The sequence below is a fragment of the Corvus cornix genome, chromosome 1A, assembly GCF_000738735.6.
Source record: "Corvus cornix cornix isolate S_Up_H32 chromosome 1A, ASM73873v5, whole genome shotgun sequence".
Lineage (NCBI taxonomy): Eukaryota > Metazoa > Chordata > Aves > Passeriformes > Corvidae > Corvus > Corvus cornix.
In genome coordinates, this window is record NC_047057.1 from 26,477,316 (window position 1) to 26,492,297 (window position 14,982).

Below are 14,982 nucleotides of genomic sequence, written 5' to 3' on the forward strand. Positions count from 1 at the left end.
TGCTGGCAGTGGTGTAGTTAGAAGGTAGACAAAACCCTGATTTTTAGAGATTCTATTTTTATGTGGTGTATTTTCCAAAGGTGAAGCTCTGCTGATGGAGGCAATAGTCTCTTTTGGTGGATTGATTCTAATAACAAGTTCTTAAATTATAAGCTGAGAGTAAACCATTATAGCTTTTTTCTTGAAATGGTGAGACTTTTGTTCTGTTTCACAGCCTATTTCAAATTATTTGTAGAAGTGGTTGATGCAAACTGAAAATGTTTTCATGAAATGTTCAGAAAGAAAATGACCAAATTATAAGCAGTATGCAAATTTGAATTTATGAACAAGTTATAGATGATGAAATATTTCCACTTTAAAAAAATAATTAAAGCTTTTGAAGGTGAATGTCAGAAGTAATAGTCTTAGAAGACAGGTCTTGTCATTGCAAAGCTATTAATATCTATAAAGAATTCTACTGAAGAATACACAGATGGCTTACTTTGTAGAACTGCGTTTTCTCTCCTAAGTTTGATGCTATTTGGAATTAAGAAGCTCTGTCCATGACAGAAATACTACCTTCAGTACTATTTCATCAGAGTGATTTCAGTTTATATTCTGCATACAAATATTTCATCGCTTCCATGTTTCTCAAAATGCAGCCAAGAAAAAATGATTATATTGTGAAATTCTAAATACTTTGTAAGAGGATTGAATGAAACTGCATATATTTATGTTTTTAATTATTTTAATTGAAAAATAACTCTATGTTCTTGAATAGAAACACAGTGGGAGACTGAAAAATCAGGGCACAGTCTGTTTTTTCCTTCTGTCTGTTGGAGTTAGGAGTGACAGAGGGAGCAGGGACTTCACAAGCTGATCTTGAGGGAGGGCTACCAGGGATTCATTAGGTGAAGCAGCAGTTTAAGAGGGTGATAGGCAGCATTTCTTATAATGAAACTGCAGTTGCATAACCTAGGCTTGTGTCTATGCAGTAGTACCTGGATATTCAGCTTGCTTTTCAGAGGTATGACTAATGTGATCAAACAGCTGTTGTTTCAGTGTACTTTGTAGGTATTTTCCAAGCATGTTCAGTGGTTCAGGGCTAAATAAATAGATGGGAGATAGTATAATACATGGAATTGGAGTGGAATCACCCCATGTGTCATTATGTAGCTGCCTAGTCTGCCAACATGCTTTTAACTTTGTGATGTAGTGGTGAACAAGGAGTCAGTCATTGTGTTATGGTGAGTCCCCATGATATATGTGACAATTTGAATTGATTTTATGTTTGCAGTTACCACCACTGTGGAAACGATGCATTTGTGCATTTTCATTTGTGAAAATATTTAATAAAGAAAAGGTAATGTGTTGCAAATAGCTTTCCTTTGCTTAACACAATCCACCTTTGGGGGTGAGAAATTAATAATTACCAGTGTATGGAGAGAAAATTATGCTTTTTTTCCCCAAAATGCATTATTAAATTTTGTCTGGTTGTATCACTTTGCTTCTTTCTTACCTGCTACATTGAGTCATTTTTATCAAGTACTTCTTCTAGCACAGGATCACAAGAAATAGCTAAATGGTAAATGTCAAGTATCAAGCTCTGTTCTGTAGGATAGACATTTAAATTCTGATGAAGATTTCTGGTTTGTTGGTTTGGGGTTTTTTTCCATTCTCATGTGCACACTCGTTTTTTTCACTCTGGATATTGTGAGACTCTAACAGATAATAAATTTATTCTTAATTGTTCTGTGTTGAATTGCTACATGTTGATGTTAACTTCAAATTTCTTATAACAACCTTTTTTCTTTCCTTCGTGTTTTTCAGACTATGGCACAGGCTCAGGGTTTGGGGAAGAAATACATTAAAGCCTTTTTTAAAGGTTTCTTTGTTGCTGTTCCTGTAACTGTGACTTTCCTGGATAGAGTTGCCTGTGTTGCAAGGGTGGAAGGAGCATCTATGCAGGTATTGCTGGTAATATCTTTTGTCTGTCAGGAAATTAAAATGTGGCTCTCCACTGATAATACCCAGGTGAAAAAGATTTTTTTCTCAGTTGTTATTAAATGACGTTCTAGTATGGAATAGTTTAATTTCTACTTTGTTAAATATTTTGTGATGTAAAAGAAAAGATTTTGAGAACAAAACTCCCCAAAATTCTGTGTCAGTAAAAGGATAATATATGGAGAAATAGTGATAAAGATATATTGTTTTGATATCTTCCTAGACATTTAGAAATAGTTGGAGCAATACCTTTTGTCTCTTGGCATTGAATTGATGACTCACAAAGAGGCTTTATTAATTTTTAATAGCTACATTATAGTAACTGTATGGCAAAACTGTTTCTTGCTATACTTGATCTTAATAATGAACACATATGGCACCTTTGCAGGGAAGAACACTGAAACTGGCATGAACCTAATATTATTACTTATTTTTATCAGGCAGTAGGTATCAGTTCACTGTTTTTACTTTGGTTATATTGAATGTTTATACAGTGTAAGCAAAGAAATATAAAGAAGATGTGTAACATTTAGATGATAAATAAATACTCATGAACGCTATTTTGTTTTCGCTGTTTATTTGGTCTTGAAAAAGCTATGTTTTTATGTAGATAGACAATTTCTATATTGTTACTTTGCATTTTGAATCATATGCACTGCACATTGGTGTGCAACACCACTGATAACTATGATATATTTTGTTCCAATGTTGCAACATTGCAATTAGCAGAGAGTAAGGATTTGATTCTTTGATGGCAAGCTCTCTTTTCTGATTGCCTTAATAAGCTCAGAACCTTGAAGAGAGGTTTCATAGCACTCAAGACCAGCTGCTGGAGTTTGTATTATGCAGAATTTACACATGGGCTAGAAAACTTGGGCTTGATCCTGTACTTGGCTGATTTGTGTTTAATGTTCTAAAAAGCACGTGGTGGGGAGGAGGGAATGACAAGGTGTCTTTTGTAGGCAGTCTGTAATCTGATGTTTAAACTCTGTCAAGAAACATCAGCAGGCAGCTTTCACATCAAGAACAGGGATGAAAGTAAAGTCATTTTACTCCAGTAATTCTACAATCCAAGGCCAAAAGCTAGGTGTAACATAAGTTATCTTTGCCATTTTCACAGATATTATTCTGAATATCACTGATGACCAGTGAAAGAGAGGAGAATCTCAGGGCTTGCAGTTGCAGAGCCAGAAATTTGCACTAAAAAGAAGGAGAGGAGGGGAAAACTGGGAAAAACCAGTTTTGTTATCTTTTTATTATCTTCAGGCAGGAGAAATTCAAATATATAACGCAGCATCTAGAGAAGTACAAAATCAGCCAGATGAGTACAACTCCCCTATTTTCTACCTTCCCATTTTTTGCCTCTGTTGCAGGTCAAGAGCCACATAGAGCATTCAAGATGCAGATTCATTTCGGATTTTATGGTTTTGTTTTTCTTTGTTGTTTCTGTTTTTTGGGCTTTTTTTTGCTGCTACCGAGTATGACCTGAGCATTTAAATTTTGAGGTGTTGGTTTTTTTTAGCATATCACATTGCCATTCATGGTTCGATCTTTTCTGTCGTGGATGTAGTGTTCTGTTGGACATCCATTATTGATTAATAGTTCTACTTCAGTAGCTGGCAGGAAATTTCTTAGATTTCCCTCTCCAGAAGCCTGTGGTCGTCCTCTGGTTAAAACCTCAGTTTTATGTTTTCTTTGAAGTCAGTCCCAAGTGTTTGGGAGTGTTCTGTATATGGTATTGTTTTGGAGTGTTGCTTCTCTAGGCACTTGAAGAGCATGTAGTTAACCGTGGTTTATCCGTGGAAGATTTGAAAAACACTACAGTTATTTGCTTAGATTTATTCAACCTGACAAAGGGAAAACAATATATATTCACTGGATTATTAAAATTGAAGCTTTTCCCTTGCTGTATCTGTTAACTAAACATTCCCTCTGTTAATTGAAATATGGATAGCTTGAGAGCTGACGTTTGTAATTTTACTGACACCTCAGTGTCTGTAAATCTCTCTGGTTTTATTCCGAAACAGAACTGAAATAGAGGTTTGTTTTATGCCTATAGATGTTTTTCAGATTACAAAAAAAAAAAAAAAAAAAAAAAAAATCCTAGTGCTTTTAATAAAATACTAATTTCCTTGCCAAGATTTATTAGACGTCTAAGCAAGTCTGACAGGGGCACAATTATAAGGAATATATATCCCTGTCTTTAAGAGTAGCTTGAAGGAGTACTGATTGTGTTGCAATTCTGTCTGTTAACTGTGTTCTTTGGAGAGTGATCTGCGTTAAATGTATCTGACAGCTGTAGGTATAAGGAAGACTGAAGTTCAATCAGTTTGTAGTCAGATTGTATCCCTCAATCACATGCTTCTAGTGGTACCTTATTGTCTCAATTTGATACCATGGTAAGATTCCCAAGAATTAGTTTGTAATAGACCTCTAAAATGTCTAGTAGGCTTTGTGTACTCATAATTGTGGCTCCTGCTGAGCCTGAAATTAAAAGTTTTGACAAGAAGCAAGAAATAAATCTTTCTGTGTCATGTTTGCTCTCCTACTCTTGTTCTCTGCTGTGCGCTCTCTCTCCCCCCACACTTTCTCCTTTTGTTCTGGACCAGCCTTACTGCTGCTTCATAGTTACTGATGATGGGAATGCTTTTTGACACCCTGGCAAGCATATGAATAAAGCTTCTAAGGAAAATACAAATTTTCTGACCCAATCAATTTAGACAGACTTCATGTGTTCCATTGTCTCAAGCTGATTTTGTGTTTTTCAGTGCTTTCAGCCACCTGTCATAATTTCAGTTGTGCTGACTTCAGTGTATATGTGTATTAACTAACCTATAGGGAATAGCAGTGAACTATTGCAGTTTATAATTTTAAGTTTTAGTAGTTTCATTACTTTCTCTTTTCTTTCCAAATGTACTGGGTTTTTAAATCATCACGAGGTAGTTTGGTTGCTTAGAATTTTAGATTGATGTACTCATCTAGCATTCTACTAATAGTGGGTTTCTAGTGAGTTGTAATCTGTCTACAACATGAAATGTAAGTGACACAAATAACTGGTAATAAGATTTCTTAATTGCCTGTTGTGGATTTTTTGTGTGTGACTTCTTGTGCTGCGGGTTGTATACTTTTATATGTTTTGTTGTCATATGGACATCTTGATACTGATTTATGGGGTTTTTTTTGTTGAGTTTCGTTGCTTGTCTGGTATTATGAACACCTCATACACAACGATGTGGAAAAGGAAACCCCCATGGATATATGAATTTGTAAATTCATTCAATCAAATGGAGTGTTTTCAAGTGGGATAGAAGATGACAGCATATGTGCAGCTGTATGTGCAAGTTCTATTGCAAACAGTTCAATACCAAGGATTATAGGAAGTGGCCTGACCAGTGATCTCTGACAAAGCATTCATGTTTCTGCAGCAAACAGTACTGAATATTCTATTCCATTATGCATAATAGCAGTTGTAATTATTCAGTGGCAGTTTCTCCTAACTTTATTATTAGGATTACTGTACCTAAGCCTGTAAGCTCATGTGAATATTCTTTGTGCTCCCCAAGCTACAAGCAAATAAGTTGTGACCTTCACTAGCAGCATAACAACTATCAAGTTAATCATTATTTATAGTAAAAGGGCATGTTTTTACCCTCCTACTTATGGAACCTCATGTCCTATGAGGCTTCATCATAAGGCTGGGGATCTCAATTTGCATGCTTTTAGCATTAGATTAGTTAGTAATTAGAAAGAGTAATGTTTTGTGGCTTCTGCACCACAGCTTACATTAAGACCTGTGTGCCTCCTTTGTAGCAGGCTTTTATGCCAAAAACTTGAGCAAAGAAGTTATAATGCTTCAGACTAGAAGGAAGAAGCCTCTGTGTTACTCTGTTTCTTATGAAAAGCCCTTGTGACCTTATTTGTTGACTGCTTTTGTAGAAGTTGTATTTTGATTTTTCTAGACCTTAAACCTTACTACTAGTAAAAATATAATGAGGAATAAGTTGTATTGTTTCTATACTTGTTTGTTGTGGAATCTCAATTTGTGTTATTTACAACAGAGAAAGGCTTGCTGAAGGATTTAGCCTTTTATTTTTTTTAACAGACAATAGTAATTATTGATGTAAATGGAAAGTTGTCTCCCTAGTTTTCCTTCAGTTTCTTCTAACAAAATAGTATTATTGTCTGCACATTTGTCAGGGTTTTTTTTTGTGAGAGAGAAGGAAAAAAAGCCAACACCATAGTATTTTTCTCAAGCACAATTCTAATGTATAATGAGTTGGATATCCACTCATATATGTCAAAATGACATCAGCTATTGTTAAAAATGCATTTAGCATGCTTTAAGTTAAAAAGCTTATACAATATCTAAATGTGTTTCAATTCTAAGGTATTTCCTTTGTTTAAATGCAGAAAAAAATAGAAGTCAAGTGGGATAGTGCAACTAGGGCAGTACTGTAACTACCTGGTGTATTTCTCTGTAAGATGCAGTTGATATAAGTTTATTTGATACAAAAACTGTGAGAACACTCATTTAGGTCTTTCCTAAGTATCAGCTGTGAGTTATCGCACAAAATAATTTTGGGTGATTGGATGTACCTCCTAATTATGCATTAATTACTTGGTTATTTTAATTCATGCCTTTATGTGTCTTGTTATGGAGGGCCCATATTTATTGCCAGTGTCAGTGTGTGCTGTAGGTATAGGGCTTGTTTTTCCCCTTTGCAAAGGATGCTGAGATTAGTATTGTTACAAGTACATATTTCATTTTTAGTGTATTATGCTTTTATAAACAGTAAGATGCCTGCAAAAAGTTAGTTTGCTTGTTTGTTTTTTTCCCCTGGGAATTAGTGTACTTGGTTGTCCTTTGATTTTAATATTAAATGATAAACAGTAAAGGCAATCCCTTCTTTTCATCAGGCTGGCCATAAGTATGTATCCCATGTAATTTGATTTGCATGCAGTAGTGCATTGAAATATGTGAACTATAGTTTGTCATAAATTAATGATATTTAACATGTCATTTAATGAAGAAATGTATTTCCTGTAATACAACAGATTCTTGGCCTCTTACAGTAAGTGGGTATGTTTTTATGGATTTTAATGGATTTCACCTGTTGATGGAAAGACAATTCGGTGGAAGATTGATAAAGGGAATCTAGCTCTAAATATGTTTTTTTTTCTCCCCTTCTCTCAGCCTTCTTTGAATCCTGGGGGAAGACAAGCATCTGATGTAGTACTCTTAAACCACTGGAGCATTAGAAATTATGATGTACAACGTGGGGACATTGTGTCACTGGTGTAAGTAATTTTGCATACCTTTCAATACATGCTTATATAGATGTTGAACCATCGGTATTCCATCTACAATAATGTAGCTATATACATGAGCAAGTAACATAACATTTTTAATAATGCATTATTGTTATTTCTATCATCTGTTTTCAAAACTCAGATGCTCAAAGAATGCATTGCCAAGTTTTTACTTGAAAGGCATGAAATGCAAGATATCATGTGATACAGTGTGTATGTGTACCAAAACTTCCAAGAACAAAGAGTTGTGAGATAGAAAATAGATAAAACATTATGTGGCTTAAAGGAGTATAGTTTTAAGTTGCTTGGTTATGTGCTTATGAGAAAAACTTTCTGTATCAACTAATGCTGTATGTTTTTCTTCCTGGTGAAGTATGTCTACTGAATAAAATTTCAGATAAGATCACAAGAATTCAACCACCTCCATGAAGGACAAATGGAGCAAAAAGTATAATTCTACATTTAAAATTGGGAGGTCTATGTATCAAGCCAAAAGGTGGCAGTGTTTCGCTGTTGAAAATATTCAAGTCTAACAGAGGACAGAAACTCCATTTCAGCCTTAATATAATATAGAAATAGAATGTCAAAGTGCTCATAACTGACACAGGGATATAATACATACTCATACTCTATGCTTGGAGAGTTTAAGCTTATGGTTTTAGTTTTGTAAGTGAAATGCACAATATGTAGATTGTAACAGAAATGTCTTTGGAAGCCATATTATCTGCCTGCCTTTTTGTCATATATCTTTTCTAATTGTCCCATTTTTTTGCCTACCTCTTCACTGTAGTGGTAATTTGTAAGACAATTTTCACTACCAGCTCTTAAAGCCAACTCTCTCATGTATTCTTCTTTTGTTAAACACTTAAAATTTGCACTGTGATCTGTCTCATTTTCTGTTATGTAAAATCTTCTGTAAATAGTCTAGCTACAAATACGAATTTATTCATGTTTGCTACACAGAATATTGCCAAAGGACTCCAACTTCAGGTCATTTAATGATTGCTGTAAAATGTGATTCTTCCTGTGTGTGCATTCCTCTGCCAAAGTCATGCTCTGGTGATTGTTTAAAAGAGTCAGTATAACTGATTAGAAATTAATAGACTGAACAGAAAATGAACACGTAGTCTGATCAGAAAACAAAATTAATAGCTTCATTCTTATTATACATCTTGAATGTTCATGGTTCTGTCTGAGCCATCTTCATTGGTTATTTTCACTTTGCTGTATGTTTGAGCATGATAACTAGTATTTTAGATGCTGTGGGGATTTTTGTAGGTTTGGAAACTTTTGCCTAATCATAGTGGAGTTTATGTACACCCACATAGAAGAAGTTGTATTTGTGCACTGTACTGAAGTTTTTCTTAGTCTTTGGGAAGTCCACTGGATAATCAGATCAGAGAATTCCAAAAGCATTTTAAGATTGATACAAAGGAAGTTAAATAACGTAAAGATAATCTATTGGGTAGTTTTAATATAAAATATCCTTCAATGTTTACCTATATCAGTAACAACTTCTAAGTTAAGTACCTCATGATATGGGTTTGTTAGAAGCAGTTTTGGCCTGCTTCCTCACTGTATTGTTAAGTTTTAAATTGTGTGGTAAAGTCTTGCAGGTTATAGTATCTGGATGTGATTTTGTACTTGTCAGTTTTTGAGACTTAATTTTGCTATACAATGCTTTTATTGTGTAAATGGGTTAATACTTTCATCTTTTTCATTTTGATTGTTTACCTGTGATTTCTAGAACTCACATATATGCATGAATTTTACTTGCTGGTCCTCAGAGTCTGACTTAGGTAAGGCATGAACAGGGAAGGCCAGTCTCCCATCAGGTGCTCCTTTACTGTTCTTGTCAGAAATTCAGTTGAGAAAGTGTTGGTGTGACTGAGATAGGCAAATGGATATGTAAACCTTTGTTTTGTATCCTTTTTGGCTGCTTTACACTTGTTCACTGTCTCCTCTTTGCCAAGTCATAGCAGAAGATAATTTAGAGGTTGCCGTAGGGTGGGCTTTTGCAGAACAAGAGCTGAAGTCAAATATTCCTTCATGGCAGCTTGACCAGGGCCATCCAAACTCATCTCTTTGCTCCAGGTTTTGGCTGTTGTCGCTCTACTTACACTGGACTTTGCTAGTTGGAATCTCAACAGTCCCTTTAGGAATTGTGGTAGAAACAGCAGCCATCCAGAGTGACATGATATCTCTGATGGTATGAAGGAAGCAAGAGATGAGTTGGTCTTGGTGGTCCTGGATGCCCCAAAAGAGAATCAGTGAGCCTGTGGTTATGATTCTGATACTGCTTACAGATCCAAAAGTTTTTCCTCTGTTGTCCAATGTAGTTCTTGATAAACATATATATTTTTATTCTATGACTTTGATTGCAGATGAACACCCTGCCCCCTAGTACTTGTTGGTGTTTATACCTAGTAAAGGTACTGAGGGAAGACTTCATGTGTTTCTGTCATCTTGGTCTCTGTATCTGATATAGTTGAACTACTCATCTCACCTACAGCTGTAAAATCAGCCACTTTGTGCACACATGTGCATTTACCTTGTTTTAGAAAAAATATATAGAATGGCATTAGTCTTTAAAAATATTAAATTAGAGTCAGGTAAAACCAATGGAGAGAATAAGTTGGTAGCAAAAAATTATTTCTTCAATTGCAGTTTAGTGTTTTACAAATAGTTATATCTTACCTCAGCCTTCAGAGTATTTTTTCCCTTTAGCTTGAACTCATTTTTATTGATACCAGATTTAGGAGAGCTCAATGTTACATGTTGTAACTTTTGAACTCACAATTTTAAGTTGATTCAGAACTAAGCAAAATGTTATCATTCTTAACTTGGTCACTTTCTTGAGTGCTTAATTTAGGTACTGCTATATTACTGTGACTTAATAAATTGAAAATCAAAACAGGAATAATTTTAAAGTAATTTAAGTAATTTCTATTATTCTGTGTTCCAGAATACTACCTTTCCATCCCTTAAATGGATTAAAAAAAAGTGCATTATATTTTAAGTTTTGGGAATGCATTTATTTGTCTTCAAAGAGAAAAAATAGTCATGTGGCACATGAGATCATCTTTCAAAGACGAATGCATGCTTTTGCCAGGCAGACTGTGATTTTTCAATAACTTTTGTGTTGAAACAGGCATTTTGTTTTGTAAGAGCTTAGCTGAGGTAGATCTCAACAGTTGTGTAGAACTTTATCAGATATTGCAGAATGAGTTATAAGATACGTAGTGTTCTCTCAGCTGGTTTTGATCTGTAAAGTTTGAGTGCCAGCAACATTGTAGCTGGAGCCGTATGCATCACAGGGGGTTGTACAGCTCATGCAGTTCCTTGGGAATGCATGCTGCAGCTGCACTTCCCAGTACTTAAGAGAGATAATGCTCTTCTATTGTGGATTGAGAGACATTTTTGCCAACTTCACCTGTATATAATTTCTTTTTTACTACGTACAAATGCAGGCATTGTAAAAAGATGTTGCCAAAGAGTGATTTCTAGGTGTAGAATTAGTTTTCGTTGCCTTTATGGAAAACCTCCTGTCCTGATTCTACAATCATACAGTCTTTTTATTCCAAAATTCCTGTCTTAATGTAGTAAAAAGTTGGTGCTTATATTTCTGAATGATAAAAAGTCGAAGTTGTAAATATTCACAGGCACTAATTTTAACCTTGAGGTCAAAACTTGGAGGTTAATTTAGAGGTTGTGCCATGTCTGTAATAGAGAGAACACCTTCTCCAAGGTTTGACTGAGAGCAGGAACCTATTTGCTGGATAGGTTGCCAGGTGTCCCTCCATTCTAATTTAGAATGTGTTCTTATGTGTCAAATAAAAATAGTGATGCTAATTTAATCTGAGCGAAGAAAAAGAGAACCATGGTGTTTGTTCTGTACATTCTTAATGGTAACATGCTTTTAAAAGTTTGAACTATATCTAAATGGGCAGTATTTTTAAGAACATGTTTTTAAAGGTCAGCTCTAAAAATAAGGAAATAAGTGTTGTATATTTTGTCAGCTTCTTTTGAGTTCTCATATAGGAGTGTAATTGCTTTAAATACAGACCCAACTTTCTACACAGAAAATTCCTTGGCATTAAAAAAAAACCTAAATCATACTTCTTGTCTCCTATCCTTATTATCCTTATGAAGGATATTAAGTGGCTTATGTCACTGCTTCCTCTGACTGTAAGATTATGGTCAGACTCTTCAGTAAACTCCTTTAATTTGGGTAAACAGCTAAGCATTTATGTGAGTTTGATTTTTGAAAAATCCAGTGCAAATCATCATTCTGGAGGATGAATCAAAGTACTGCATGGGAGGTTGTTTCTGCGGCTGTGTCCCTCACTGGCATCTGTTCAGAAACGAGAACTGGAACAGATAATTGTGATGATGATTTTATGTGATGGTTCAACAAGTTTCAGCCTATACACACAAATCTGAATAATCCAATTTTTGAAGAAATGTAGTCCTGTTTGATGAAAACAAAAGTGTTCTCAAATGGGGAAAACTGAATATATGCTATTCATAGAAGATCACTAATTGGAATTTCATTATTGAGACTAGCTTAGTAAAATAAATATCAGTAAGAAGGTACTTACTGAAGGAACTGCCTTGAATTAGAATTAGTTGTAATTATGAAATTCTGATAGATATAACATGAATGGTATAATGGTTCTTGCACTGAGTTTAAGAAAGCTTTCTGACTAAAATACTGGACAACCTTTTACGAATACCTCTGCTTGGCCTTCTCAAGTCTTCCAATTTCTATTCTATTTTTGTTTGTACTTAGGTCTCTGTACCAACTCATCTGTCTTCTGGCAGGTAGGACACTGCAAAGGAGGTTGTGCTGACACAGAAGCTAAATAATCACTTTAGTTTCTGTGCCTCAGTGACCTCGGAAAATCTTTTCCTATTCTGTTCTTTTAGCTGGGAAAAAAATACTCTCATGTCTTTTCTTGATAAAAATCAAATATGTAGTTCTACTTTTATTATCTGTGTTACAATCTATTCTTGGAGTGGGTATCATACTATATAGGAGTGTGTTAGTACTGTTGGTGAAGGAAAGCCTTGCATCTTCTATTTACAAAGTAAAATCCTTTTTCTAAGGAAACTTTTCAGATACTGTACACTATCCTTGGTTTTATTATGAAGTGCTTAGGGTGGGTTTAATAGGCAATTGCAATACTGTGGAAACTGAGCAGTTGTGGAGGAAAGAAGTTGTGGTTAAAGTTATGGTTGTTTAATTTAAAGTCTATGGATATGACCAGGAAGTTTACAAGATTTTATTGCAAGAATCACTGCTGGAAAGAGTTTGGCTAGACTCTTTAGGCCAAGAAGTCACATAAATGGATGTTAAAGCTTACAGATTGTTTAGTGGTTAAATTGCAATTTGGACATTTAAAAATAACTATATTTATTTTTAAAAAGTTAATGATGGGGAAGTCAGATGGCCTTTGCCATTTGTGAAAAAGGTGTTGATTGATTGGTTTGTAAGAGTACTGTAGTGTTTTAAGTGGTGCGGTGAGAACTTCATATTCTGGGTGATTTTGATTTTATTGGTCTTGCTATTGAATTAAGTACCTTGCTGTTGAATTAAGAAACAAACTGTTGCTCGCTGAATATTTATTAGAGTATCTATTAGAATACTACATCGCAAGTTTACTAAATCCACTTCACTGATTACCCAGTTAAGCTGATTGGACAAAAGCAGACATGAACCTTATATACATGAAGCTAACATAGTCCAGAATGTGATCAGCTGTTAATTAAATAATAAGAAGAAATTGTTGTTTAATCACAGTAATGTATGTCAGATAAAATTATTAAATTACATCAGGAACTTGATAAGATATAAGTGGGTCTAGAACCTTGCTATAAGATCAATAATTTGGCTCTAGAGGCAAATGTTGAGGTCTAATAACAGACCATTATTTGAATATTTTTTTTTTTGTTCTAGTTAGAATGCCATGAAGAAATTAGACATTGGGGTGGTGATCAGAAATTTTGTTTAAAATTAGTTAGTAAATTGTTTAATCTTAATGACTGTTCATAAGATAATTCCATCCATTCTTGTCTGAGGACTTGCTCTTATAGTGGCCGAAGAGTGCAACTTTGGAAAACTATAAATCACTGTTGCTGTGTCTTTTGCTGGTAGGTTTTGGGGGTGTGTATTTGGTTGTGGTGTTGAGGTTTGTTTTAGGTTTTGGGTTTGGTTTGTTTGTTTGTTTGTTCTTAGTTTTCCTGCATATAATATAGTCTTTGTGTTTCACTTAAAATGCAGCATTGAGAGACTTGACAAAAATAATTAAAGTCAGATGCACAGTCTGTGATATTTGATTGAATTTACTGCTGAGGTAAGTAGCATAAAATTTCTTTAAGACCCATTCTAGTGAAAGTGGAGGGAGATTACAGTCTTGCCCACCTCAGAAGCAAAATACTTTAAAAAAAGGAATACAGATCTGTAGCTATCCTGTGTAGAACAGCTTTAATTTTGATGCTACTGAATTGGTACTGTATACACTGATAAGTATATTGACTTACCTGTATTTACACTGAAATAACTGAGAGTTATAGTTGTGTTGCAACTCAGCTAGGTTAGGATGTAAATAATAAAAACAAATTAATTTGAAGTTAAACAAAAATATATGTATGTCTGATTCTTGGGAAAGTGAGAAAGATGTGAGAAAAACTGGTTGTGCTGTGATCTTCACAGTGTAAGATGATCAGGTGTTTGCAGCTAATTGATACATAAGGAGGCCCTATATTCTGCTGTTGGAGGAGTGTTAACAGTAATTTTCAATCTCAAAATTAACTGATTTATTAATTCAATTTAATTATTTTTGCTTCACCTTTTAATGATCAGGCATATGAAGAAGAGGAAAAAACCTGTTTTACCAAATGACATATTTCTTACCTTTTCAATTGAAATTCAATAGAAAATGGAACAGCATTGAATAGTTTTTTATGCTCTTCTAGATGATGGGCAGTCACAGTATATTGGAGGTCCTGGGTCTAAGTGGCCAGCTGCTTGGAATGTTGCAGCAATTGCAGAGGTGATTTGGTTGGCTGGAAAGCTCTCTCTGATCCTGTAACTCTGCCTTACAGTGTGATGGCTGACTGCCCTGTGAAGGTCATGTTGAGCAAAAGGAGCTTGAAACCTGTCTTGGTTTAGAAAAATGTCACTTTCACCTTTTGAAATATTTATAATTTAGATGTTAGGAATATGCTCTGCTATAGCAGAATCTGCTGCCATGTATGCAGAGAAAGGTAACAGTATATGTTTCCTGAACCTTTTTTCCTTGAACCTTAAGAGAGTTCGACAACTCTGATAGGAAAATATTTGATACCTTTTTTCTCAGTACATTTCCAACTGCTGAGAAGTAATTACTGGTTATTTATGACTGGCATTGCTTGTAGGTACTTAGAACTAGGAAAGGTTTTACAAGTCAGTGAAATAAGCTACACAATCTCATTGCTGGAAGTGCCAGTGGAAGTTTCAGCAGCTAATGTAGAATTCCAGTGCTCTTTCTCTGTAGGATATTCAGATTAGACACCTCCTTCTTACATAAATTTCAGACAGAAAATCTGTGATGATATAGGATAAAAAAATTAATGGGTATTCATATGGTTATTCTTGCACTTGAGATCAAGTGTATTTTTGATTATGATAAATACAGATGGATCATA

The 14,982-nt window shown here is 34.7% G+C and overlaps 1 protein-coding gene across 6 annotated transcripts in view; it reads left to right on the forward strand.

Moving 5' to 3' along the window:
* The window catches only part of IMMP2L (inner mitochondrial membrane peptidase subunit 2), a 428,434-nt gene that overhangs the window by 21,492 nt on the left and 391,960 nt on the right, over positions 1-14,982 (forward strand). For all 6 annotated transcript variants that reach the window (XM_039571271.1, XM_039571272.1, XM_039571273.1 and 3 more), the window contains exons 2-3: positions 1,810-1,947; positions 7,178-7,281. In XM_039571271.1, coding sequence (XP_039427205.1) covers positions 1,810-1,947; positions 7,178-7,281 — 242 coding nt within the window. The remainder of the gene's footprint in view (positions 1-1,809; positions 1,948-7,177; positions 7,282-14,982) is intronic.